At 37.4% G+C, this 26873-nt stretch overlaps 1 protein-coding gene across 1 annotated transcript; it reads left to right on the top strand.

Annotated features, from left to right (window-relative positions):
* Positions 1–114: 114 nt before the first annotated feature.
* On the top strand, positions 115–26601 carry FDP41_001827 (uncharacterized protein; the record flags this gene model as incomplete). The annotated part of the gene is made up of 2 exons (XM_044704954.1): positions 115–1480; positions 1575–1618. The coding sequence occupies 2 exons, from the start codon at positions 115–117 to the stop codon at positions 1616–1618; spliced, it is 1410 nt and encodes a 469-aa protein (XP_044563470.1).
* Positions 26602–26873: the final 272 nt, after the last annotated feature.

A 26873-nucleotide genomic window follows, 5' to 3' on the forward strand; every position in this document is an offset into this window, starting at 1 on the left:
TCACCAACCTACTACTGTAAAATCACAAATTTACAGTAGTAGGTTGGTGGTTGCATAGAGAAGGCAGGGAAAAGCCTCGAACCGCCGTAAACACTTGCTCCACACAAAAGAAAAATGAGTGGGACTCCCACCAACAACAAACAATCTTATCAACAACAGCAAAGTGGTGATCCGTTCATGAAGACCTATACCAACATTCATAAGAGAGGCTGCCGTATTAAGGTGATGAATCTTGATAATATGGGTGATACGATTCATCATCATCAACACTATCCTCAATCCGAAGGTTGGGCAATTAACTCCTCCATCCCAACACAACGTATCAATTACAACTCCTATAATTTTTCTCTCCGTTCCATGTTTATGGCGTCATTATTCTATTGTTGTTGCTTGTTGTTAGTATTATCAAGTACTAGTATTCTAGTAGGCAATGTGAATTCCTTACCAATTTGTAACGGAAGACTCTCAACAGACAATTTAGTTTGCTCGGGTCACGGTTGGTGTACCGAGGCCGGTGTGTGTATGTGCGATCCTGATTACAATGGCACTAATTGTGAACAATTTACATGCAATGGAATTGCAATTGGAATGTATGGTGTTTGTAGCGGACATGGACAATGTATAGAGCCACTTGGTTGTAAATGCGATGTTGGATATAAAGGACTCGCATGTGAACAGTCCTATGATCCTAATGCTCCTTCAAGTAGCAGTTGCATTACGGATGCAAGCGGTAAATGTACAAGCTCATCTTCCATTTCACAAACATCAGCATTAGGTAATGCACAAGCAGATTCTGGAACTTCCTCATGTACATCACCCTTGGATGTTATAACAAACCCTCTATGTTCAATTCCAACCAGTGGTGCAACGAGTTCTTGGTCTTTCACTGAAGATTTCAAGATGTATTTCACCTTGAACGAAACAAAACAAGTAGGATCATTCAGTTTTGTTGTTGATAGTTTCAATCCAGACTATCAGTTATTACTTGGTAGTGGCGTAACATTGGAGACTATGGACAAAATGCGAGGCAATGCTCTCTCCTTCTCTGGCAATGGCGGTATAACACTCGACAAAAGTCCCATTTCATACATGTCAAACAATTTTACCATTAGCTTTTGGATCAAGTTCGACTCAATTAGTATTGGATCTCAACAAACCATATTTTCAATCAACAGTTCAGATGCTTATTGGTCGTTTTCATTCAATTCTTTTACAGCTTTATTTAAAAGCCAAGTGCAAGCCGATAGTTCTTGCTCAATTCCAACTGATGTGATGAACGATTCGGACTATAATCATGTAATCATTTCAAAAACTATGACCACAGGTCTTAAAATATTAGTTGGAAGATCCAATACAACCACTCAATACTTTACATGCATTAATGAACCAACATTCGCTTCCGACCTTAATAATCCACAAAGGGTGGAAGGAAACAGTGCCATAGGATTCAATGCAAATTCAAGGTCTGAATTCTTTGCAGGTAAACTTGATGAGATACACATTTTCCATAGAGTTCTCTCGTATCAAGAAATTTCCTCGCTTCGATATAAGGGATATGGTTGTTTTGGTTACAGATACTCAACGAACGAATCACTGTGCAATTATGGTGATTGTTTAAGCGAAAATAAGTGTCTCTGCAAGGATAGCAGATTCATAGGAGACAACTGCGCAACTTCTTGTTTTGGGATAAGAGCAGACAACCAATCCGTTGTTTGTTCTGGCTTTGGTAATTGTGTTTCTCTTGACACATGTGAGTGCGATCAAAATCATTACGGTCCTGATTGTTCTTTCTTGAAAACCGTTGATAATGTAAATCAAGACAATTTTGTTAGAAAATGGAGATTCCACGAGAGATATGTTTCTACAGACTTAACATATGCAGGAGAGTTGAGAGGTAAATTTAACATTTCAATTGGAGGAAGAACATGTAGCATCAATCGCGACAATGGTCTCGTTCAGCTTGACGGAATTTCAAATTACATTGACTTGTTCAATCAAGATTTCGATTCTCCGTTCAGAAAATTGAGAAACAACTTTTACATGTTCATTAGGTTCAGCACACCAATATTTGAACGTGTTTATGATGAAATTTTCCAAGACATTTTGAATTTGAATAGCGGAGCCAAATGGAGACTGGCAATGTCGAACAAGGGATATTTTGTTTTTGATTGTTGGGAGAGGGAACACTCCAATTCAATTCCGCAAAAAATATCTTTCAACACAACAACAATCACTCCAACTCTTGATGGTTTTTATGAAATTTTCATCAGCAAAAACTCGCGAGATGGTTTGAAAATTCTAATCAATAACCAGACCGTTGTTTATGATTTTTTACGAGTCAATAACTTTGAAAAGTACACTGATCCTAATACTGGTTTACAATCATCCGATTCATTTGAATATTTAACACTTGGAAACAAACCATCACTTAATGGTGGAGGTTCAAATTACTTGAACAGTTATTTGGACAGGTTGATCATTTGGAAAAATGATAACAACACCTCTGTAGTATCCAATTCATTCAATGAACAAGCGAACAAGGAATTTGCTTGTTCACTTAAAGATCAACTCAATGCCGATGATTTTTGTTCCTACCATGGAAAATGTATCGGAATGGATGAATGCCAATGTTTCTCTCCCTACACTGGAACATTTTGTGAGACACCCATATATATTTGTTTTGGCATTTCGAGTGACAACACAAGTGTCTGTAGCGGTAATGGAAATTGCACAAGTACTGACGTTTGTACATGCAACGCAAGCTTTGAAGGTATCCAATGTAATGAAACAATTACTGCGAATACTACAGGTCCTCAACCAACTTGTGTTTTGAATTTACAGGGTCAATGCTCTCAGGAATATGATTCATCATCAGGTACTAGTGGATACACTTACAAAGGTACAATACCCTCAACAACAACAGGATCTTCACTACCATGTCAATCAGTTGGTGACTTTCTTCAAAGTATTAGTGTCTGTACTTTTGATTTCGTAAGGTCAGACTTTTATCTCAAGAATTTGAGAAAAATGTCTCCAATGCCATCAACCGGAACATTATACAACTTTGACAACTTGATCTATGATCCTATTTTTGACAGAATTTATTTTGTTGATAACAATCAGAATTTCACTTCGTTTTTCCAAAACGCAAAAGTTCAACCAAGCTTTTTACCTGATGGTGGTGAATGCCTTGTGTTTGACGGAACATCTTATTCTCTTTTTGAAGGATATTCTTACTTGACATCACTCAACAATGATTTTACACTTACACTCTGGTTAAAGTTGACTGCTACGGACATTAGACAAACAATTGTTTCAATAGATGATGAAACTAGATGGGAACTCTTTATTGATGCCGACAATATTCTCAAAATGAATTATCCTGGTGGCTTGTTAACTAGCTCTTTCAGAGCTAATACTGATGAATATTTTCTAGTTACAGTTAACAAAACATCAACGAGTGGTTTACATTTAAATGTAAACATGACTGTTGTTTTTGCAAATTCCTCCTTCATTGAAGATATTCCATCGTCAGGAGGCAATGAAAAGGCTGCTTCTTCCATAGGTTTTGACGTTGTTACCAATAGTAGCTACTTACATGGAATGATTGACAATTTTAGAGTTTCTTTCACTCCATTCATGGACTACCAGATGAATCAAGTTTTCTTCGGTGATACAGGTTGTTTTGGAAAAGTTAATCCTTATGTTTGCAATGGTAGAGGATTGTGTTCGGCTTCTGATATGTGCAACTGTGCTGAGGGGTATTTTGGAAATGAGTGTGAATTTACCACCTGCTTTAGAATTTTAAATACCGCCTCTAATGTGTGTACATCTCATGGTACATGTTCCTCATTGAATAATTGCACATGCATGGCTGGATTTTCTGGCTCAAATTGTGCCATTCAAAATTCTGTTGTGAATGATCTTTCATCCAGATTTGGAAGATCTTTTGAATTGAGATTTATTTTCAATAATGTGAAATTCATTGATTCAAGTGCAGTCATGGAGGCTGGCAATTCAGGCTTTAAATTAACAAACTTTGTCTCATCGTTTTATACAAATGCTGGTGCCATTAGTGCCAGTTTAGGAGGAGACACTTCCCCTTTCACATTGCTTTACAACGACTTTATAGTTCATTTTCGAGTTTCATTCAGTACCTTTAACTCAAATCAAACTTTAATTCTGCTCAATAATATTGCTGGATGGAATTTACATGTAGAAAGAAATGACTTGGTTCTTGAAACCAATGTTGATGCTATTGTTGAGAGAAGATTAGTTATGACTCTTGTTTTAGTTCTTCCAAACCATGTTTATGATATTCATTTTCAAAAGAGTTCTGTTGGTGGTATTTCTGTGTTTATTGATGGTTCTCTTGTCGGAGAGTTCAAAGATGCAACAGAAGATTTTATTACCAGCCAAAGAAGAACAAGCACTCTTGGTGGAGATTACCAAAATGTGGTTATTGAAAGTATTTACATTCGTTATGGACTAAATTCAATCGATGCTATCAACACAGGTTATGATCCTCTTCTTTGGAGTTGCTTTAACATTTCCAACACAGATGCCTCTGTATGCTCTGGAAGAGGAGTTTGTCACGGCAAAGATATTTGTCAATGTTTTGCATCTGAGGGTGTTATGTGTGAAATTCCATTTTGTTTCAATATTTCAGCATCAAATACAACTAGGGTTTGTTCAGGACATGGACACTGTACCGATATTGACACTTGTGATTGTGTTGAGCCTTTTATGGGCACTCAATGTGAGTTGGATCGATCAACCATGTACATGTATAATGAAAATGGTACAATTTCCAATAATGCAACTCCAGGTAACTTTACACCACCAGATCCATGTACAGACTTGACCACTCCTGGCTGTGTTTCAATTGATTCAAATATCAATCAAAACACTGCACAACAGTGCAGAGACATTGTTAGTCCATCAGCACTATGTCAAAATTTGCTAAATGAGCAAATGATTTCATCAAATGTATCTTTTAATATTAGTATTTGTGAAGATGGATATTACGGTGAGCCCAACAGTACCGTTTGCAAACCGATGTGTTATGGTATACAAGCAGAAAATAGCACAGTCTGTAGTGGGCACGGTAATTGTACCATGAAGAATTTTTGTGTGTGCGATGTGAATCATGAAGGAGAAAATTGCCAGATAGATAAAGCATACAAGACAAGTATTGATCAAGAAATAGCTTCTTGGAATAAGACAGAGTTCATTCTCGGATTTCTCTCAAAAAGTAACGACAATACGAGCTTGTATCAAGTTGGTGGACTTGCCAACAGTTTAAGTAGGCTTGATGATTCGACATATCATTCTTTGCCACGTATGCTCTTCAATGACTGGTTCGTATCGTTCAAACTATTCCCCAGAACATATGATGAAACTGAAAAACCAATTGTTGTGATCAACAATCTCGCAAATTGGAAAATTTATATGAAGAAGACCTCTTTGTTTTTGTCGGGCTTTACTAGACAAAAGTCAACTCCTGACATGATTGAACTTACAAACTTGTTGGACAATCCAAATATTTGGTACAATATTTTACTGATCAAATCTAGCTCCAATGGAACAAGTTTGTACATGAATTCTCGTTTCGAGCACAACTGGGGAAATTTTGATGACTATTTTTCTCTCGAAGAATCCCAAAATGGGAACAGCTATGTTTCATTTTCTTCTTCTTTTGGATATATCGATGAAATCATGATCGGAAAGGTTGATGTTGGCGCTACCTTTGACCACATCAATACTATCTCTACGATTAAGAAAGTTTTCAATTGTTTTGGAATTTCATTGAGAGATTCAAACGCCTGTAGTGGACACGGTTCATGTTTCGGAAACGATTTTTGTCAATGTAATGCTAATTACACTGGATCTGATTGCAGTGTGCCAGTTTGTTTTGGTTTTGGTGCAAATGATGGAAACAATGTTTGTTCAGGACATGGAGAGTGTGTGTCACCAAATCATTGTTCGTGTTCACCTGGATTTGTTGGAAGTAATTGCCAAACTCAACTTTCAACAACAACATGCAGCAACGCCGAAGGCAATTGTACCGCCAACAATGCATCATCATTCTTCAACAGCATGGACAACGCAACATTCACATCAAGCTCACCAGATTGCTCTTTACCAGAAAATCGATATTCATGTGGTGGAATTGGACCTCAAACAACCTCACCTTCTGTTGTTTTCAATGTCAGCACTTGTCAAGAAGGATATTATGGTCAGAATTGTTCATTGCCAATTTGCTTTGGTGTGAAATCTGAAGATCCACAAGTTTGTTATGGTCACGGTAATTGCACTATGAAAGATTTTTGTGTTTGTTTCAACTCTAGTTTCACAGGAAGAGATTGTGGAAATGATTTAGCTTTTATATCAAAACTAACATCTTATTCTCAGGTTTTATCGAAGCCTATGAGTATTAGATTTGTTACTTCTGTATCAAGGATTTCCGATAATGTGCTGATTGACTTGGAAAGTGAGACATTTAGATTTAATATTAATAATTTCCATCATATTAATGGATCTATCGCTTTCATGGAAGGAGGTTCCGAGATAACATTACCATATAATTTCGATACACCAATGAGACTTTTTACAAGTGACGTTTTCATCTCTTTTTATTTCAAGGTTACGACATTTACATCCTTCAATCCAATCATTCATTTCCGTAATGGCTTGTGGTTGGATGTGTATCTTGAACGCAGATCCATCATAGTCCAAGGCAGAAGCGTCGAGTCTCCATATCCTGTAGTTTTTAGAATGGACAACGTAATAGAGGTAACAGATATTTGGAGTAGCTTGATAATTTATCTGTCTGCCGAGAATACTAAAGTTGTTTATAATGACAACATTGTTTATTCATCCCCTCTTAATTACCAATTCATTACCACCAACCCCTCTCATACTGGAGATAGCTATATTGGATACAACATTGGTATCGATGGAACACATATTCCGTTCAATGGCTTTATAGATGAAATTTATATTGGAAGGATTAATGGAATGACTGTCGAAGAAGTGACATCTCTTGTACAAAGACATGTCGGATTTTCGTGTTTCAATGAATATGTCACCGCTGATTCTGCCTGCAACGTAAATGGAATTTGCATGGGTAATGATGTTTGCAAGTGCAATTCAAATTACACTGGCAGTGATTGCAGCATTCCAATTTGTTTTGGAATTGCAGAAGGAAAACCAAACGTTTGTTCTGGACATGGACACTGTACAGCTCCAAATCACTGTTCATGTTCACCTGGATTTACAGGAAGTCAATGTCAAACTGACACATCGTTGACCACTTGTGATGATCCTGAAGGACTGAATTGCACTTCGAACAATGCCACTTCATTCTTTGAGACATTCAAAAATGAAACATTCACATCAAGCTCACCAGATTGCTCTTTACCAGAAAATCGATATTCATGTGGTGGAATTGGACCTCAAACAACCTCACCTTCTGTTGTTTTCAATGTCAGCACTTGTCAAGAAGGATATTATGGTCAGAATTGTTCATTGCCAATTTGCTTTGGTGTGAAATCTGAAGATCCACAAGTTTGTTCAGGCAACGGAAATTGTACCATGAAAGATTTTTGTGTTTGTAGAAACGGCACATCTGGAAAAAATTGTGCGAATGACATTGACTATTTGTACAATGTATTAATTACTGAAAATGAAATGTTAACTCAATATCCTTCCTACAGCTTTAGGACCACAACACAAATGGATGTCATCGGATCTGCACAATCTTACACTGCAAGACGCTTGATGGCTGCAGCAAGTCAGTCAATGATAATCACGGATTTGGGAGAAGGTGGAATTGAAATGGTCGTTGACCACATTACCGTCGTAAACAACACGTTAGTGTTCATGGATGGTGGTACAGAAATAACCTTACGGACAGCTAATTCTAAAACTCCTCTCTTTAGTTTCGTGAGAAATTTATTCATATCATTTACTGTGCAGGTAACTCACTTTAAAGACTTAAATCCTTTGATAATGCTTAGAAATGGGCTGTGGATTAAAGTGTATTTGAACCAAACAACGATAGTTGTGGAAGGCATTACCGAAGACTCGCCATATCCTGTTAAACTTCAAACTCAAAACGCAGTTGAACTCGGAAATGAATGGTATACGGTCATATTGTACTTGTCAGATTCATCAACTCGCATTTCTGTGAATGGAAACACGGTGTACAATTCTTCAATCACCTATCAATTCAGATCAACCAATGCACAAATGAATGGTGATGGATATATTGGGTTCATTACTGCTGAATTGAATAACGGAGCAAAAGAAAATTTCAATGGTTTCATTGATGAAATTGTTGTAGGAAGAGTAGACGGATTGACATTTGAACAAATTTCTGCAGTGGTCAATGATAAAGTTGGATTCTCTTGTTTCGGAGTATATTTCAGAAGTTCATTGGGTTGTCACGGTAATGGAATTTGTTTGGGCAATAATGTTTGTAAATGTAACTCAAATTACACTGGCAGTGATTGCAGCATTCCAATTTGTTTTGGAATTGCAGAAGGAAAACCAAACGTTTGTTCTGGACATGGACACTGTACAGCTCCAAATCACTGTTCATGTTCACCTGGATTTACAGGAAGTCAATGTCAAACTGACACATCGTTGACCACTTGTGATGATCCTGAAGGACTGAATTGCACTTCGAACAATGCCACTTCATTCTTTGAGACATTCAAAAATGAAACATTCACATCAAGCTCACCAGATTGCTCTTTACCAGAAAATCGATATTCATGTGGTGGAATTGGACCTCAAACAACCTCACCTTCTGTTGTTTTCAATGTCAGCACTTGTCAAGAAGGATATTATGGTCAGAATTGTTCATTGCCAATTTGCTTTGGTGTGAAATCTGAAGATCCACAAGTTTGTTCAGGCAACGGAAATTGTACTATGAAAGATTTTTGTGTTTGTTTCAATTCTACATTTACTGGTAAGGACTGCTCTGGTAACATGACATACTTGGCACAAGTTAAAGAATTGGCTTCCACCTTCAAACAGAACTCGAGCGATTGTTCGTTCAGAGTTTCAACTGATTCATCTTACATTGAGGAAGATGTTATTCAAGAACTTGGAGATGGAAACATTATTTTGGTGATTAGACACTTGACATTAGTGGAAGAAAAAATATTGTTTAAAGAAAATGGAACTGAGATTACCATCATATCCACCAACCCTGTAAATGCATTCCAAGCACTCACTCATGACGTTTTTGTTTCTCTTTCGATCAAGATTTTAGAATTTTCTGACTATAGCCCAATAATTCATGTAAGGGACGGAATGTGGTTCAAGTTGTACCTTGTACATCAATCTTTGGTGTTTGAAGGTTTCGATTTAGAAACCTCTTTACCTTATTTTATTTCTGTCAACAATACTATAGAGAACCTCAATTTATGGTACAATATATTATTTGTCTTGACTGATGATGGTACTAAAGTCATTGTAAATGGAAATGTGGTTTACGACTCACCTATTGGCCACAAAGTGCAATCTCCAAATCCAACCTTTAACGGCAACGGATATATCGGATTCTGGCCAGTGGAAAATGGTTCTTCGTATCACTTTAATGGCTTTATCGATGAAATCTATATGGGTACCATTGAAGGGCAGCCAATTAACAACATTACCGAAAAAGTTCAATCCAAGACAGGCCTTTCATGTTTTGGCGAGTACTTGACTAGTGCCTCAGCATGTCATGGCAATGGAATTTGCATGGGTAATGACATTTGCAAGTGCAATTCAAATTACACTGGCAGTGATTGCAGCATTCCAATTTGTTTTGGAATTGCAGAAGGAAAACCAAACGTTTGTTCTGGACATGGACACTGTACAGCTCCAAATCACTGTTCATGTTCACCTGGATTTACAGGAAGTCAATGTCAAACTGACACATCGTTGACCACTTGTGATGATCCTGAAGGACTGAATTGCACTTCGAACAATGCCACTTCATTCTTTGAGACATTCAAAAATGAAACATTCACATCAAGCTCACCAGATTGCTCTTTACCAGAAAATCGATATTCATGTGGTGGAATTGGACCTCAAACAACCTCACCTTCTGTTGTTTTCAATGTCAGCACTTGTCAAGAAGGATATTATGGTCAGAATTGTTCATTGCCAATTTGCTTTGGTGTGAAATCTGAAGATCCACAAGTTTGTTCAGGCAACGGAAATTGTACTATGAAAGATTTTTGTGTTTGTTTCAATTCTACATTTACAGGACGCAATTGCGCGAATAACATGACCTATTTCGATGAACTTAAATTGAAAGAGATGCGAGCTTCCCAAAACGCATCCTTCAGAGTTGCCACTGTTAATAATTATTTAACAACGGACAGTACACTCCAAGAATTGGCAGACGACAACATTTTATTGTTGATAAGACACTTGACCTTGGTTGAGGACAAGATCTGGTTTTCGGACAACGGTACCGAAATTACAATTATAAGCCTCAATGAGACCAATGCGTTCCATGCCTTGACTCATGACATTTTTATTTCAGTTTCCATTAAGGCCGCTCAACTCACTCCATTCAATCCAATATTGCAAGTGAGGGATGGAATTTGGTTCAAATTATACCTATCAGAACATGATTTGATATTAGAGGGACTGTCTTTTGAATCCCCTTATCCCTACATCATAAGGATCAACAATACAATCGACCTCGCAGACGAATGGTACACCATCTTGTTCATTTTTGCTGAACAAGGGACTCAGGTCAGAGTGAACGGTAATATTGTTTACACATCACAACTGATTTATCATGTCCAATCACCAAATCCTAGTTTCAATGGTGATGGTTATATTGGTTTCGTTCCGGCTGAAAATGGCACCTCCATGAACTTCCATGGGTTCATTGATCAAATTTTCATTGGAAAAGTGTCAGGAAGAAGTATGAGTGATATCAATGATCTTGTTGTCGCCAAGGCTGGTCATTCATGTTTTAACCAATATTTAACTAGCTCCCAAGCATGCAGTGGAAACGGAGTTTGCATGGGTAATGACATTTGCAAGTGCAATTCAAATTACACTGGCAGTGATTGCAGCATTCCAATTTGTTTTGGAATTGCAGAAGGAAATTCTCGAGTATGTTCTGGACATGGTAACTGCACTGCTCCAAATGAATGCACATGTTCACCTGGATTTACAGGAAGTCAATGTCAAACTGACACATCGTTGACCACTTGTGATGATCCTGAAGGACTGAATTGCACTTCGAACAATGCCACTTCATTCTTTGAGACATTCAAAAATGAAACATTCACATCAAGCTCACCAGATTGCTCTTTACCAGAAAATCGATATTCATGTGGTGGAATTGGACCTCAAACAACCTCACCTTCTGTTGTTTTCAATGTCAGCACTTGTCAAGAAGGATATTATGGTCAGAATTGTTCATTGCCAATTTGCTTTGGTGTGAAATCTGAAGATCCACAAGTTTGTTATGGTCACGGTAATTGCACTATGAAAGATTTTTGTGTTTGTTTCAATTCTACATTTACTGGTAAGGACTGCTCAGTAGACATGGCTTATTTACAGAAGCTAAAAGTCGCCAAGGAACTGATTGACCGAACACTACCAGATTTTTCCTTTAGGCTTTCGTCTTCTTTGAACTTTGTGATTGGGAGCAAAATGCAAGATTTGGGCGGCAGCAACCTCACTATTACTGTTTCCAAACTGACAACCAGTCCCGATAATTCCTCCATTCTTTTCACAGAAGATGGCACGCAAATAACTATATCAAGGGCTGTTCAATCGTCTCCTTTGTTTTCTTTCAGTGATGATGTCTTTGTTTCCTTCTCGATAAAACCAACCACACTCAAAGAATTCAATCCCATTCTCCAAATTACAGATGGAATGTGGTGCAAGATTTACTTGGTTGAAAAATCGCTCATAGTCGAGACACGAAGTGAAGATTCGCCATTCCCTTACGCCATTAGTTTGAACAGCATCATTGATGTACCTAACACGTGGTACAAAGTTGTTTTGGTTTTGTCTGATCAAGGAACAACTGTCATAGTGAACGGCAATGTTGTTTACAACTCATCCATGACCCACCAGTTTAAGACTACCAATCCTTCTCAAAACGGAGATAGCTATATTGGCTTTGTGCCAACTGGTAACGACACAGCAGAGAATTTCAATGGTTTCATTGACGAACTTTATATTGGCCGTGTGAAATCTAAAACTCCGACGCAAGTCCTCTCTCTCGTTGTGTCAAAAGTTGGTTACTCATGTTTTGGCGACTATCTCACGAGCCCTTCTGCTTGTCACGGTAATGGAAAATGTTTGGGAAATAATGTTTGTAAATGTAACTCAAATTACACTGGCAGTGATTGCAGCATTCCAATTTGTTTTGGAATTGCAGAAGGAAATTCTCGAGTATGTTCTGGACATGGACACTGTACAGCTCCAAATCACTGTTCATGTTCACCTGGATTTACAGGAAGTCAATGTCAAACTGACACATCGTTGACCACTTGTGATGATCCTGAAGGACTGAATTGCACTTCGAACAATGCCACTTCATTCTTTGAGACATTCAAAAATGAAACATTCACATCAAGCTCACCAGATTGCTCTTTACCAGAAAATCGATATTCATGTGGTGGAATTGGACCTCAAACAACCTCACCTTCTGTTGTTTTCAATGTCAGCACTTGTCAAGAAGGATATTATGGTCAGAATTGTTCATTGCCAATTTGCTTTGGTGTGAAATCTGAAGATCCACAAGTTTGTTATGGTCACGGTAATTGCACTATGAAAGATTTTTGTGTTTGTTCGAACACCTCCAGATTCTCTGGAAGTGATTGCTCCGTGGATGCCCTGTATTTATCTCAATTTTTGGACGCAGCACAATCAGCATCAAATCAAGACTATGGATTCAGATTTACGACAAAGGCAAGCAGTGTTGAATCTGTGTCACAATATGCATCTAGGCAGTTGCTTAGCGTTTCTCAAGTTGTTACTTGTACAGATTTAGGAAACGGCTCCATTCCAATCATTATTTCATCACCCATTATTAACCATGGTCGATATGAATTCAAACCATACGGCACCGAAATTACACTTCATACTGACGGATTGATAACTCCATTATACGCACTTACTCAAGACATTTTTATTTCTTTCTCCGTTTTTGTCACCAGCATTGTTGATACGAATCCAATTTTATACGTTAGAAATGGTCTTTGGATCAAAGTATATTTAGCTCAAAAGAGCATTGTTGTGGAAGGAATGGCAGATGGTTCATCTGGTCCTGTGAGAATACAAGTCCAAAATGTAATCGAGATTACCAACCAATGGTATTCGATTGTGTTATATTTGGCCCAAACAAGAACAAAAATTATTGTCAATGGTAATGTGGCCCATGATTCTGCGCTCACCTACCAATTTAAATCAACGAACGCTCAAATGAATGGTGATGGATATATTGGTTTTATTCCTGCTGAATTGAACAATAATGGTACTGCAAACTTCAATGGTTTCATTGACGAAATTTATATTGGAAGAGTGAATGGAAAGATTGATGTCGAAATAATCGAGTTAATATCATCAGGATTCTCATGCTTTGGAGTATCAATGGATGTACCTGAAGCTTGTAATAATGGAAATGGAATTTGTTTGGGAGATAATACTTGCATTTGTAATACAAATTACACTGGCGGGGCATGTAATGTCCCAATTTGTTTTGGAATTGAAGAAGGAAATTCTCGAGTATGTTCTGGACACGGTAACTGCACTGCTCCAAATGAATGCACTTGTGTGCTAGGCTTTATTGGAACGCAATGCCAAACTGACACTTCATCCACTACATGTGCAGATCCCGAAGGAAATTGTACAGCCAACAATCCTGAAAACTACCTTGCCCAACGAAACGCTACATATTCTCCACCTCCTTTGGATTGTTCTGCACCTGAAAATAGATTTGCATGTGGACTTGTATCCTCTCAAAATTCTAACCCTTCAGTAGTGTTTAATATCAGCACTTGTCAAGAAGGATATTACGGTGAAAGTTGTAATTTACCAATTTGTTTTGGTGTGAAATCTGAAGATCCACAAGTTTGTTCAGGCAATGGTAATTGTACTATGAAAGATTTTTGTGTTTGTTTCAACTCTTCCTTCACTGGAACAAATTGCCATGTCGATTTGCAATATCTTCAACAAACATCATCCATCAAATCTAAAATCAAAAAAGTGTCAGGCCTTTTAAACATTCGATTTGCAATGAATATTGGAACGTCTACTATTGAAGATTTATCGGGCACTATTTCTACCACAGTTGCTAATTTAACCACAAACTCAACTACCAACTCTTTAGTTTTCGGTGCAGGAGCAACAGAAATGGTGATTCCAAAATCTACCAATTCGTCTGCTCTCTCATTATTCAGCAACAATATGTTTTTGTCTTTCAAGATCAAAATCCGTGTCTTTACTAGCAAAAACCCAATATTATCTCTCACTACTGGAACCTTTTTGAAAGTATATTTGGAAGACAAAACACTTGTAATTGAAGGCAAAACAACAGAAACAGAGAAAGTAGTGACCAAAATACCTTTCGTTATTGATTTGACAGGTGAATGGTATTCTATTGTGTTAGTCAAATCAGCCAAAGAAGGTACAATATTAATGGTGAATAATAATATTGTATTTAATGACACTTTTAGTGACAATTTCCAAACCACTATGGATTCTCAAAATAAGGACTCATATATTGGTGTTGACTTTGATGAGAATGGGTTAAAGTTCAATCTTGAAGCCGATATGGACGAACTGGTTATTTCCGAATATGATGGATCTGGAGTAGCTAATTTAACTCAAAACATTACCCAAGCTTTCCAATGTTTTGGAATTTCACTTAATAGCCCAAGCGTTTGCAATGGTCAAGGTATCTGTTTTGGCAGTGATGTTTGTCAATGTAATTCAAATTACACAGGCAACGACTGCTCTGTGCCAATTTGTTTTGGCTTTTCTGCAAATAATCACTCTTTTGTTTGTTCTGGACATGGTGATTGTGATACTCCAAATAAGTGTTTATGTAAAACAGGTTTCATTGGTACAGATTGCTCAATCGATCAAAGTGCTACTGCTTGTGCTGGAAAAGAAAATTGTACTCTAGATGACCCTGGTGCACAATTAGCCGGTAAAAACTTATCAACACCTGACCCATGTGAAAATCCTACTGGTGATAATATTTACAATTGTGGTCCCGGAGCATTAGCAAACAAACTAACTGGCACAAGTTCAGGTCCGTCAGTTGTATTTAATGTTAGTACTTGTCAAGAGGGTTATTATGGAAATCAGTGCGAGCTTCCTATTTGTTTCGGAGTTAAATCTGAAGATCCAAATGTGTGCTCAGGAAATGGTAATTGTACAATGCCTAATTTCTGTAAATGTTACGATGGGTTCTCTGGATCAAATTGCCAAGTTGATAATGGTTACTTGCGTAATTTACATGACACTCAAACTAAATTGCTTCGTGATCGTGCAAATACGTTCTTCCTTGGCTTGAAATTTAATTTCATGTTTTTCAATTATTACAATCAAGCAACTAACTCAAACAATGACACATCTGGGTATAATAATAATGGTAATACCACTACTATCAATAACGGAACTGTGACAAATGATGGAATAGAAAATAACAGCACAACTAACAATTCAACCACTGCTGACTCTGGCAATCTCATTCTTAATGGCACTAATTCAAGCACTAATATCACTCATTCAAGTACACAATTTATTACCAAGAAAATAATTCCTGATCTATCATTCTCAATAGATTTGCATATTGAAAATGCAACTGTAGATATTGACGGTTCGATTGAATTCAAAGAGGGCACACAAATAATGTTCGAAACAAGCGAGGATTCTGATTGCCCTCTTTCAGTTCTGACAGACGATTTTTATGTTTCTTTTGATTTAATGACCTATTCTGTCAACAATACTCTTCCAATTTTATCTGTTGGTGAAGGTGCAAATTGGAGAATTTATTTAGACGGTGTTAAATTAGTGATTGAAGGAGAAACAACAAACGTTGAACCCTATCAAATGATTGTTGAAGATGCCATTCCATATGCATTCGTGTGGTATTCTGTTGTGATTCTGAAATCATTTGAAACGTCCATCTATATTAATAGAGATTTGAAGGCTACGTTTAACAATGTTCCAGAATTTGTCTCTTCCAATCCAAACAAGAATAGAGAAAGTTATATTGGGTACTATATGATTAATGGTATTTCTTTCTATTTTAATGGTAAAATGGACAAGTTGGTATTTGTAAAGCTGACAAACACATCAAAACCTGCAACAGATATAATTGCAGATGTTACTGATAGACCATTATTCAATTGTTTTGGTATTTCAATGACTGACACATCTGCCTGTATGAGTCAAGGTATTTGCTACGGAAATAATAAGTGTGTATGCAATTCCAGATATACAGGTGAAGAATGTGATATTCCAATTTGCTTTGCTATTCCAGCAAATGACACCACGAATGTTTGTAGTGGTAACGGATTTTGTTCATCGCCCAACAAGTGTGATTGTAACCCTGGTTTTATCGGAAAGATGTGTCAAACTGAAGCAACAAAAACTTCTTGTACTGACCCTGACAAACCATGTGCAACAGACAATTCACAAGCTTACTTTAGTGCTACCAACACAACACCCATTTCCTCATGTGCGCCTTTCTGTGATGACACTGATACAACTAGTGTGGCAACAACTGCTGTAGTTCCAAAAGGTTACACTATTCTTTTCGATTTCGCAAATCAACCTGGAGAATATCCAAAACCATACACTGGAGGAAGTTATTTATACTCTTCTGCTGCTGGTGATTACAATCTAGTGGGTTATAATATTGAGACTACTGTTGACAAGCAATTACATTTCAACAACATAAGCAGACTTTCAAGCACAAAATACGGCGATCCTTTCAGTGTAGCATCAACAGACTTTACGTTTACCATAATGATTTCTCTTAATAATCAATCAACCATAGATCAACCTATTATTGTTTCTAATTTCATTCTATACGTCACCACAAACGGCACAATTAGATACACTGAATTTTATGTAGATGGAACTAATTATACAATCGAGACTGCACCAAATTCAGTTTCCTTTGGAAAAATGGTTAGCATTGTGTTCTCCAAAAGTAAAACTAACGGAGTGAAATTTTATGTGAATGGACTTGTGATCCAAAAGATGGCCTCTCTTACACGAACTATTGATTCTACTCGGGCGAAAACTTCATTCATTGGTGGCGACCCTTCAACTCGTGTTATCATGGAGGGAGATTTGTCTTTAGTGTCAATATTCACACATGTAATGTCTGACAAACAAGTACTCATTGACTACTCTAAATATGTATCATGTTTTGGAGTACCATCACAAAATGTACAAACATGTTCTGGACACGGTACCTGTATTTATTGGGATAATTGTGAATGTTCAAAGGGATGGATTGGTAAAAATTGTGACACACATTTTGTCTCACAAGTTTTTAACTTTGATCAAGCTACCATTGGTGAAAATTCAATGGTTGTTGTTCCATCTGCTCTCGCTCAAGACGTATTGTATTGCCATAATTGTACTCTTGAAAGAGGTTTAACGTCAGAAAATAATTCAATCAGTTTCAATGGATACAGCTCTTCAATTGAAATTTTATCCAATTCAACATTCAAATATTTATACAATGACTTTACAGTGTCGTTTTGGATCAAAAAGTATCAAAAGTTTAATTCTTCCTCCCAACAAATTTTATACGTAGGATCTCCAAGCTATTGGCAACTCGTGGCTCAAGAACAGGGATTCAAATATAGGCTTATTATTATTTCACAGTATTCAACCACGATAGTAACTCCTTATTTAAGCTTTAATACGTGGTACATGATTACAATTTCCAAATCATCTGAAGGATATGGTCTTTCTGTGTGTGTTAACGATAATTTTTCGAGCATGATACTTTTAGATGAGTTTGACAGTTGGAGATTGCTGTTGGATGATGTTTTTATTCCATCCGCAATTGGTTTTAATCCAATCACAAGAAGCAACCACTTATTTGGATTGATTACTGCAATGAAATTTGATGTAGGAGTATTAAATACAGGAGACATAAGAAATAGATATCTCAGTGAAGGACCAGTCTGTAACAATATTGGATATGCATACAAGACCAATCAATGTAGTGGCCAAGGTCTATGTAATGAATTCAATAATTGTACATGTTACGACAATTTCAAAAACCAATTCTGCCAGGATCATTATTGCTTTGATATCCAATCTACAAACTCTTCTGTTTGCAGTGGAAAAGGTACTTGTGATATTATTGGTTTAGGAAGTACAACATGTAATTGTTACACCAATTGGACTGGCTTAGATTGCTCTCAACCAATGTGCTTTGGAGTTGCCTCTAGATCTCCAAATGTTTGTAGTGGAAGAGGAAACTGTTACTATGTGAATAGTTGTAATTGTAGAAGAGGATATACTGGACCAAATTGTGAATATCCAATATGTTATGGAATTCCTAAAAATGAATCAAAGTCATGCAACGGAAATGGTGTATGTGTTGATACCGATTCTTGTAAATGTGCAAAAGGATGGTTTGGATTGACTTGTGAAATTCCAAGTTGTTTCGGTATTTTAGCAAACCAAAGTAACTCATGCCATGGACGAAATCAAGGAATATGCACAGATGTAGATATTTGTACATGCACCAATGGTTTCATTGGAAAAGACTGTAACTTGATTATGCCTCCAGTTGCCGAAAAGAATTACAGTTTTGCTGAGCCTCAACATGTTGCCGATGAAGCGACAGCAGAGACTCTTTATGTTATTGGAAGCGAAGGAAATGATATTGTATTCGTGGCACACAATTTCAATCTCGATAACAACACTCTAGTTATTGATAGAGATACAAATCTAACATTAACAGTTCTTGATTCAATTTTCAAGACCCCCGTTTATCAACCTTTTGACATTATTCTTTCAAACAACTTTACTGTTGTTCTCAAACTCCAATTTTACTCTTCACTTGCTAGAACACAAACTCTAATATCATTTGCAAGTGGAGCTGATTGGTCACTTGAACATGTTGATGCTGGATTTACTTTTGCAACAAATGTTGTGGGAACTCCATCTGCAAACAAGACTTACTTTATTGAAGTACCATTCTCACAATTATTTTTCCAAACTAACACCTTTTACACCATTGCATTTTCAAAAAGTTCAAAGCATGGTTTAAGTTTCTTTGTCGAAGGTGTGAGATATGGATATTTCCCAGAAGCAACCGAAGACTGGAGAGTAGAAGATATCACTCTCAATACTTTGAACGTATTTGGATATAACCCTTTGGATTCCGAAAAGTTGTTTTTAGGAAGTATTGCTCAATTAGAAATCAGTTGTGGTGTCACTAAGAGTGATGAATATCTGACGATTTGCAATGGTTTACGAGGTAATGATAGACGTGTTTGTAGTGGCCATGGTAAATGTTTGTTCAGTGGAAATTGTAGCTGCGATAGTGTTCATGATGGTTATGATTGTCAATATCCAAAATGTTTCAATATCTCATCCACGCTTAACACCACCTGCTCTGGCTTTGGCTCATGTGTTCAAGTAGATACTTGTAATTGCACATATGGTCATACTGGTCGTAATTGCGAGTTATTGGTGTGTTTTGGAGCCACTCAAAACACATCACAAGTTTGTAGCGGCGCGGGTGATTGTGTAGAAGTTGATACATGCAGATGTAAACCTGGATATGTCGGCACAAATTGTGAAATTCCAATTTGTTACAATTATTTGGCCAACGACACCCATGTTTGCTCTTCTCACGGTAATTGTACAAAATCAGATCACTGCCAATGCAAACCAACTTTCACAGGATCTGAATGTGAAATTCCAATATGCTTTGGATTTGCTGCCAATGATACCTCACACGTTTGTAACAATCGCGGACATTGCATGGCACCAGATGTATGTGAATGCAGAGAAGGATATATTGGTGAAAATTGTTCCATTCCAATTTGTCATGGAATTGCTGCAAATGAATCAAGTGTTTGTGACAGAATTGGTTATTGCTTGGACAAGGATTTATGCATCAATTACACTTGTAACGGTACTTACAGCAATGACAGCTCGTCGTGTTCTGCACATGGTCTATGTATTGGCTACGATCGATGTGACTGCATTGAAAACTACACGGGTCAATTCTGTGAAGTTCCAATTTGCTATGGTTTGAGAGCTGACAATTCAAGTGTTTGCAGTAATATGAATGGAACATGTGTCTCTGCCAACAATTGTTCTTGTAATGATGGATATACTGGTGAAGAGTGTGAAATACCAATTTGTTATGGAGTTCTTTCAAACAACCACTCTGTTTGTTCCTCTCATGGTAACTGTACACGACGAAACAACTGTAAATGCTCCTCTTCGTACACTGGGGATAGATGTGAAGTTCCAATTTGTTATGGATTTAGGGCAGATCATCCATCAACTTGCAGTGGTTATGGTACATGTGTAGAAGCTGATAGATGTGTGTGCTACGAGGGATACTCGGGATACAACTGTGCAGCCGCAATTTGTTTCGGTATTATGTTTAACAATGCTTCAGTTTGCTCTTCTCATGGAAATTGTACTTCGGCTAATCATTGTGAGTGTACCTCTACTTACACAGGAGAAATGTGTGAAATTCCAATATGTTTCGGATTTTCTGCTAATGATACTTTGAATGTTTGTAACGACCGTGGTGATTGTGTCGCACCAGATGCATGCAGATGCAGAGAAGGATATATGGGAGAAAATTGTTCAATTTCAATTTGTCATGGAATTGCTGCGAATGAATCAAGTGTTTGCGACAGAATTGGTTATTGCATCGATAAGGATCTTTGTGTCAATTACACTTGCAATGGAACAGTCAGTAATGATGTTTCATCATGCTCTTCACATGGCCTTTGTGTTGGTTACGATCAGTGTGAATGCTTTGAAAACTACACGGGTCAATTCTGTGAAGTTCCAATTTGCTATGGTTTGAGAGCTGACAATTCAAGTGTTTGCAGTAATATGAATGGATCATGTATCTCTGCCAATAATTGTTCTTGTAATGATGGATATACTGGTGAAAAATGTGAAATACCAATTTGTTATGGAATTCTTTCAAACAACGCTTCTGTTTGTTCCTCTCATGGTAATTGTACAAGAAGAAACAATTGTGAATGTCTTCCAACCTTTGTTGGCTCGAATTGTGAAATTCCAATATGTTTCGGCTTTACTGCCAACGACACTTCAAACGCCTGCAATGATCGTGGTGATTGTGTCGCACCAGATGCATGCAGATGCAGAGAAGGATATATGGGAGAAAATTGTTCAATTTCAATTTGTCATGGAATTGCTGCGAATGAATCAAGTGTTTGCGACAGAATTGGTTATTGCATTGACAAGGATCTTTGTGTCAATTACACTTGCAATGGAACAGTCAGTAATGATGTTGCATCTTGTTCTTCACATGGCCTTTGTGTTGGTTACGATCAGTGTGAATGCTTTGAAAATTATGTTGGTCAATTCTGTGAAGTTCCAATTTGCTATGGTTTGAGAGCTGACAATTCAAGTGTTTGCAGTAATATGAATGGATCATGTATCTCTGCCAATAATTGTTCTTGTAATGATGGATATACTGGTGAAGAATGTGAAATACCAATTTGTTATGGAACTCTTTCAAACAACCACTCTGTTTGTTCCTCTCATGGTAACTGTACTAGACGTAATACTTGTGAATGTCTTCCAACCTTTGTTGGCTCGAATTGTGAAATTCCAATATGTTTCGGCTTTACTGCCAACGACACTTCAAACGCCTGCAATGATCGTGGTGATTGTATTGCCCCAGATGTATGTGAATGCAGAGAAGGATATATGGGAGAAATTTGTTCTATTTCAATTTGTCATGGACTACCTGAAAACGATACGAATGTTTGTGACAGAATTGGTTATTGCATTGACAAGGATCTTTGTGTCAATTACACTTGCAATGGAACAGTCAGTAATGATGTTGCATCTTGTTCTTCACATGGCCTTTGTGTTGGTTACGATCAGTGTGAATGCTTTGAAAATTATGTTGGTCAATTCTGTGAAGTTCCAATTTGTTATGGTTTGAGAGCTGACAATTCAAGTGTTTGCAGTAATATGAATGGAACATGTGTCTCTGCCAACAATTGTTCTTGTAATGATGGATATACTGGTGAAGAATGTGAGATCCCAATTTGTTTTGGAATTCTTTCAAACAATGCTTCTGTTTGTTCCTCTCATGGTAATTGTACTAGACGTAATACTTGTGAATGCAGTTCTGGCTACATCGGAGCAAATTGCGAGATTCCAATATGTTTCGGATATTATGGCAATGATACTTTGAATGTTTGCAATGATCGTGGTGATTGCGTCGCTCCGGACATTTGTGTCTGCAGAGAAGGATATATGGGAGAAAATTGTTCAATTTCAATTTGTCATGGAATTGCTGCGAATGAATCAAGTGTTTGCGACAGAATTGGTTATTGCATCGATAAGGATCTTTGTGTCAATTACACTTGCAATGGAACAGTCAGTAATGATGTTTCATCATGCTCTTCACATGGCCTTTGTGTTGGTTACGATCAGTGTGAATGCTTTGAAAACTACACGGGTCAATTCTGTGAAGTTCCAATTTGCTATGGTTTGAGAGCTGACAATTCAAGTGTTTGCAGTAATATGAATGGATCATGTATCTCTGCCAATAATTGTTCTTGTAATGATGGATATACTGGTGAAGAATGTGAAATACCAATTTGTTATGGAGTTCTTTCAAACAACCACTCTGTTTGTTCCTCTCATGGTAACTGTTTATTGCATGACCGTTGTGAGTGCTACGAAAACTATTCTGGATCTAATTGTGAAGTTCCAATTTGTTATGGCTTGAGAGCTGACAATTCAAGTGTTTGCAGTAATATGAATGGAACATGTGTCTCTGCCAACAATTGTTCTTGTAATGATGGATATACTGGTGAAGAGTGTGAAATACCAATTTGTTATGGAGTTCTTTCAAACAACCACTCTGTTTGTTCCTCTCATGGTAACTGTACACGACGAAACAATTGTGAATGTCATGATGGATATTCTGGCTCCACTTGTGAAATTCCAATTTGTTATGGATTTAGGGCAGATGATCCATTTGTTTGCAATCAAAAGAATGGAACCTGTGTCTCGTATGACAAATGTGATTGCCTCAGTGGTTATGGAGGTCTAAATTGCTCGATATTTACATGTGGTGGCATACTTGCAAACGACACTGAATCCGTTTGTGAAAGAAAAGGTGATTGCAAAGGTCCAAACTTGTGTGTTCCACACATTTGCTTTGGCATTGAAAGTACCAACTCGAGTGTTTGTTCAGGAAGAGGTTCGTGCTATGCCCCTGATAACTGCACCTGTAATGCTGGATGGGGTGGAAATGATTGCAATGTTGAACTCGCTTGGTATTGTCATGGAAGAAATAACTGCTCAGGCAATGGTATTTGTGTCAGCTCGGATGTCTGTGAATGCAATACTTTCTTCACTGGTGATAATTGTTCAGAGCCTGTATGCAATGGTAAACATGGAATGGAAGCATGCTCTTCTCGTGGTACTTGCACTCACAAAGAAGAAGAAGGTATTAACAAATGTCTATGCGTTCCAGGATTTACTGGAAGTGATTGCGAATATCTCGAGTTGTTTAACAGAAACTGTACATTTGATTTAGTGGAATCGGTTAATGTCGATAAGGATAGTATTACACATGTTATTACAGATCTTTCCTGCTCAAAACAAGTTGTCTACACTGAAGATATTTCTTATTTGAATCTTCCTACTCCTGTCTCTGTAGTTGGCCCAGTTCTTATGGATGGAGCTTACTTGTTTGTGTTCAACCTTCCAGCCGATCAGTCTCCACTCCTTGTGAAAATATCTCTATACCATTCTGCAAAGAAGAGATCCTCATCTAGATTTTCCATTACCATTACAACCATTACATGTGTAAACAGAATTGATCGGCTATTCGCAGATACACTAGGCCTATTTTCAATCTCATATTCGACTGAAAGAATGAGCTTGGTGTTCAATCTGATTGAGTACTCTTCGTCAGCAACAACCACCTGCCATGAATACGATACCTTGAACTTTGCACCACCATCTAGTCAGTTCATCTTTGATGCGACAGGCAGTGATATAAGTGATATTTCTGTGCTAAATATTGAAAACTCGACTCGCGTGCTTGTAAAGACATACTTTAGAAGCAATAGCTCCATGACTTTCATCAGTTACAGAATTGATACCAAGACTATCTCAATCATTCCTGTTCCAATCCAAACATCACAAACAAGATTCCTTGCTACCATTATTTCTACACATTACAACGATAAGCTTCAGGAAGTTCTTGTTGTTATTGCTATCCGCAACACTGAAACAGCCATTTATCTCTCTTCAACGGTTCATCTTGTTCGATCGTTCTCAGCTCATGAACAATATGTTCTTGTTCGGTCGTTCTCAGCTCAAACAGCTCTATTTGCTCAAACTAATGATGGTGTTCATCTAATTCATGTTGATACCAAATTATATGTTGTCAATTCCAACAGAAATCTCGCCCTTGTGACTTTTGGTGTTGAGCTCGTGTCAGACATTTATTCCTTGTCACAAATTTTACCATTAGATACAAGCGCCACCCACATTACACCAATAGTCTCGAGCGTCTCAAAGACTCTCTTACCATTCAGCGGAACAACCATTGGTATCAATACTGAACATATTCCACCTCGCTCTCTGATTACCACCTATCTGAACGAAAAATTATACTCATTTATAGTTTCAGAAGCCTGTATGGCGGGATACTCGAATTGTATCACATTCATTAACACTGAAATGGAAGTAGCACTAATGAATCACAATTCAAAGAGGCTTGATCTGACATTTAATGTGCAATTACAAAGTCTTACAAATTCCACAAACATTTTACATGTTCCTGCAACGTTTAACCTTACTTTCTATGACAATCGATTGAAATATGTCAAGCGTATTGCTAAGAATACTCTGGAAATTGCTGGTACATTCTTCAACACTTCAAAGATTGCTGTTCTTTACGAATTTTATGTGAACGGTGTCGCCAAGAGTAAGCTAGTATCAGGAACTTACATTTCAGAAGATAAAATTATTGCGCCATTCAAGATTTCAGAGATTACATCTTTCATTCCTGTCTATGTGAGAGTGTCCATTGATGGAGAAGATTATACCAAGAAGGAAATTCAATGCATTGCAATTTATCAAGATATTGGACCAGCTGTTGTGGTCACGACTCCTGTTGATCCTTCAACAAATACAAGCTCTGATCCATCAACCACAACACCAGGGGAAACTGTTGCATTGCGAGAAGAAGAAGTGAGTGCTCAAGGAGTCCTAGTGTTCTTGCCCTCAATATTGACATCCGGTAGCCTGGGAGGAACTAATGGCGGTGAAACAGCTCCAATAACATTTGTAGATCCAAAGACAGGAAAGGAAGAAGTTGCAGTTGTTAGCACAACATTTACTCCTGTTATTTCTGAATCGACTGGTGAAGTTAGTATAAAGATCTCTGTTGGATTTGTGAACAATGCAACCAAAGAGAAATGTGCTGGAAAAGGAACGGACACAATCCAAAGTTTAATTTCCTCCGACAGAAAATTCTCACTCCTCCACAAACACGTATTCATGCAATTCTCAGTTGCCAAACCAGAAGTATCCAATGCCAACATTATGGAGATGGTTGTTCTTGGCCCTAACGGTGTTTATTTCTCTAGCAGCCTTGGTGTACGAAATGGAACCAGAAAATTCATTACAGAAATGAGATTTAATGATGTTACTCAGAACCAGCTTATCGATTGTCCTTATCCATTCGACATTGCGCAAATGTTAGACATGAGTATTGACCATGATTTTTCATCAATAGACCCTTCATTATGGTCCAAACAAGACACATCCACTTGGAAATCTTGGGTTTCACTTAATGTTATTAATCCATCTCTAAAGAATTCTCAAATTTGCAAATCAAGATTCAATTTACCAATTACATATGCTGAATTTATTTCCAAGTTTTCACAAAACTTTACCCTGTCCTTTGGAAGTAGTGTCACTTGTGAAGATGTGACAACTAAGCCATCTGTAACCATTGAGTCCGATTTGTCAGACATGGGTGTGACATGTATGAATGGTAAATGCGTCTCTGCTTTCACATTAGTAACTAAGAAATCATTGGACTGGATCATGATTGCTGCAATCGCTGGTGGAGGTGGTGGATTTGTTCTTATTGTGCTGCCAATTATTTTATTCATCATAATTGCTGGTGTTTGTTATTACAGAAGAAAGAAAAAGCAACAAAACTCAAAGTTTGTCGTATATGATCATGGAATTGCTGGTGTTGATGATTTGCAATCTGCAATGAACGATTTGTTTGATAAGATGAACGAAAACTCGAAAGACGATACCACAAGTTCCGCTGGCTCTATTGCCCAAAAATCCTACTGGTAAAAAGGCTGAAGATATTGAAGAAGATCATGTTGTGGACGCTTATCAAGCAGCTTATAGCACTTGGATGTAATAAAGTACTGTTGTTTCTGAATTAATTAACAACAACAAGCAGATGAGAATAGAATGAACAGGTCTTAATCAATAAAATAATTTTCAAAAACCGTAATGGTGCTAATGGCAAACATGGCAAACTTTGCCTTCTCTTCTAATATTCCTTCTCAGAACATGCGAAAGCATTGGTTGCCTTCGTGAAATTATTTCAGTGATGATAA

This window comes from Naegleria fowleri, assembly GCF_008403515.1.
Source record: "Naegleria fowleri strain ATCC 30894 chromosome Unknown tig28, whole genome shotgun sequence".
NCBI classification, from domain to species: Eukaryota; Heterolobosea; class Eutetramitea; order Acrasida; family Naegleriidae; genus Naegleria; species Naegleria fowleri.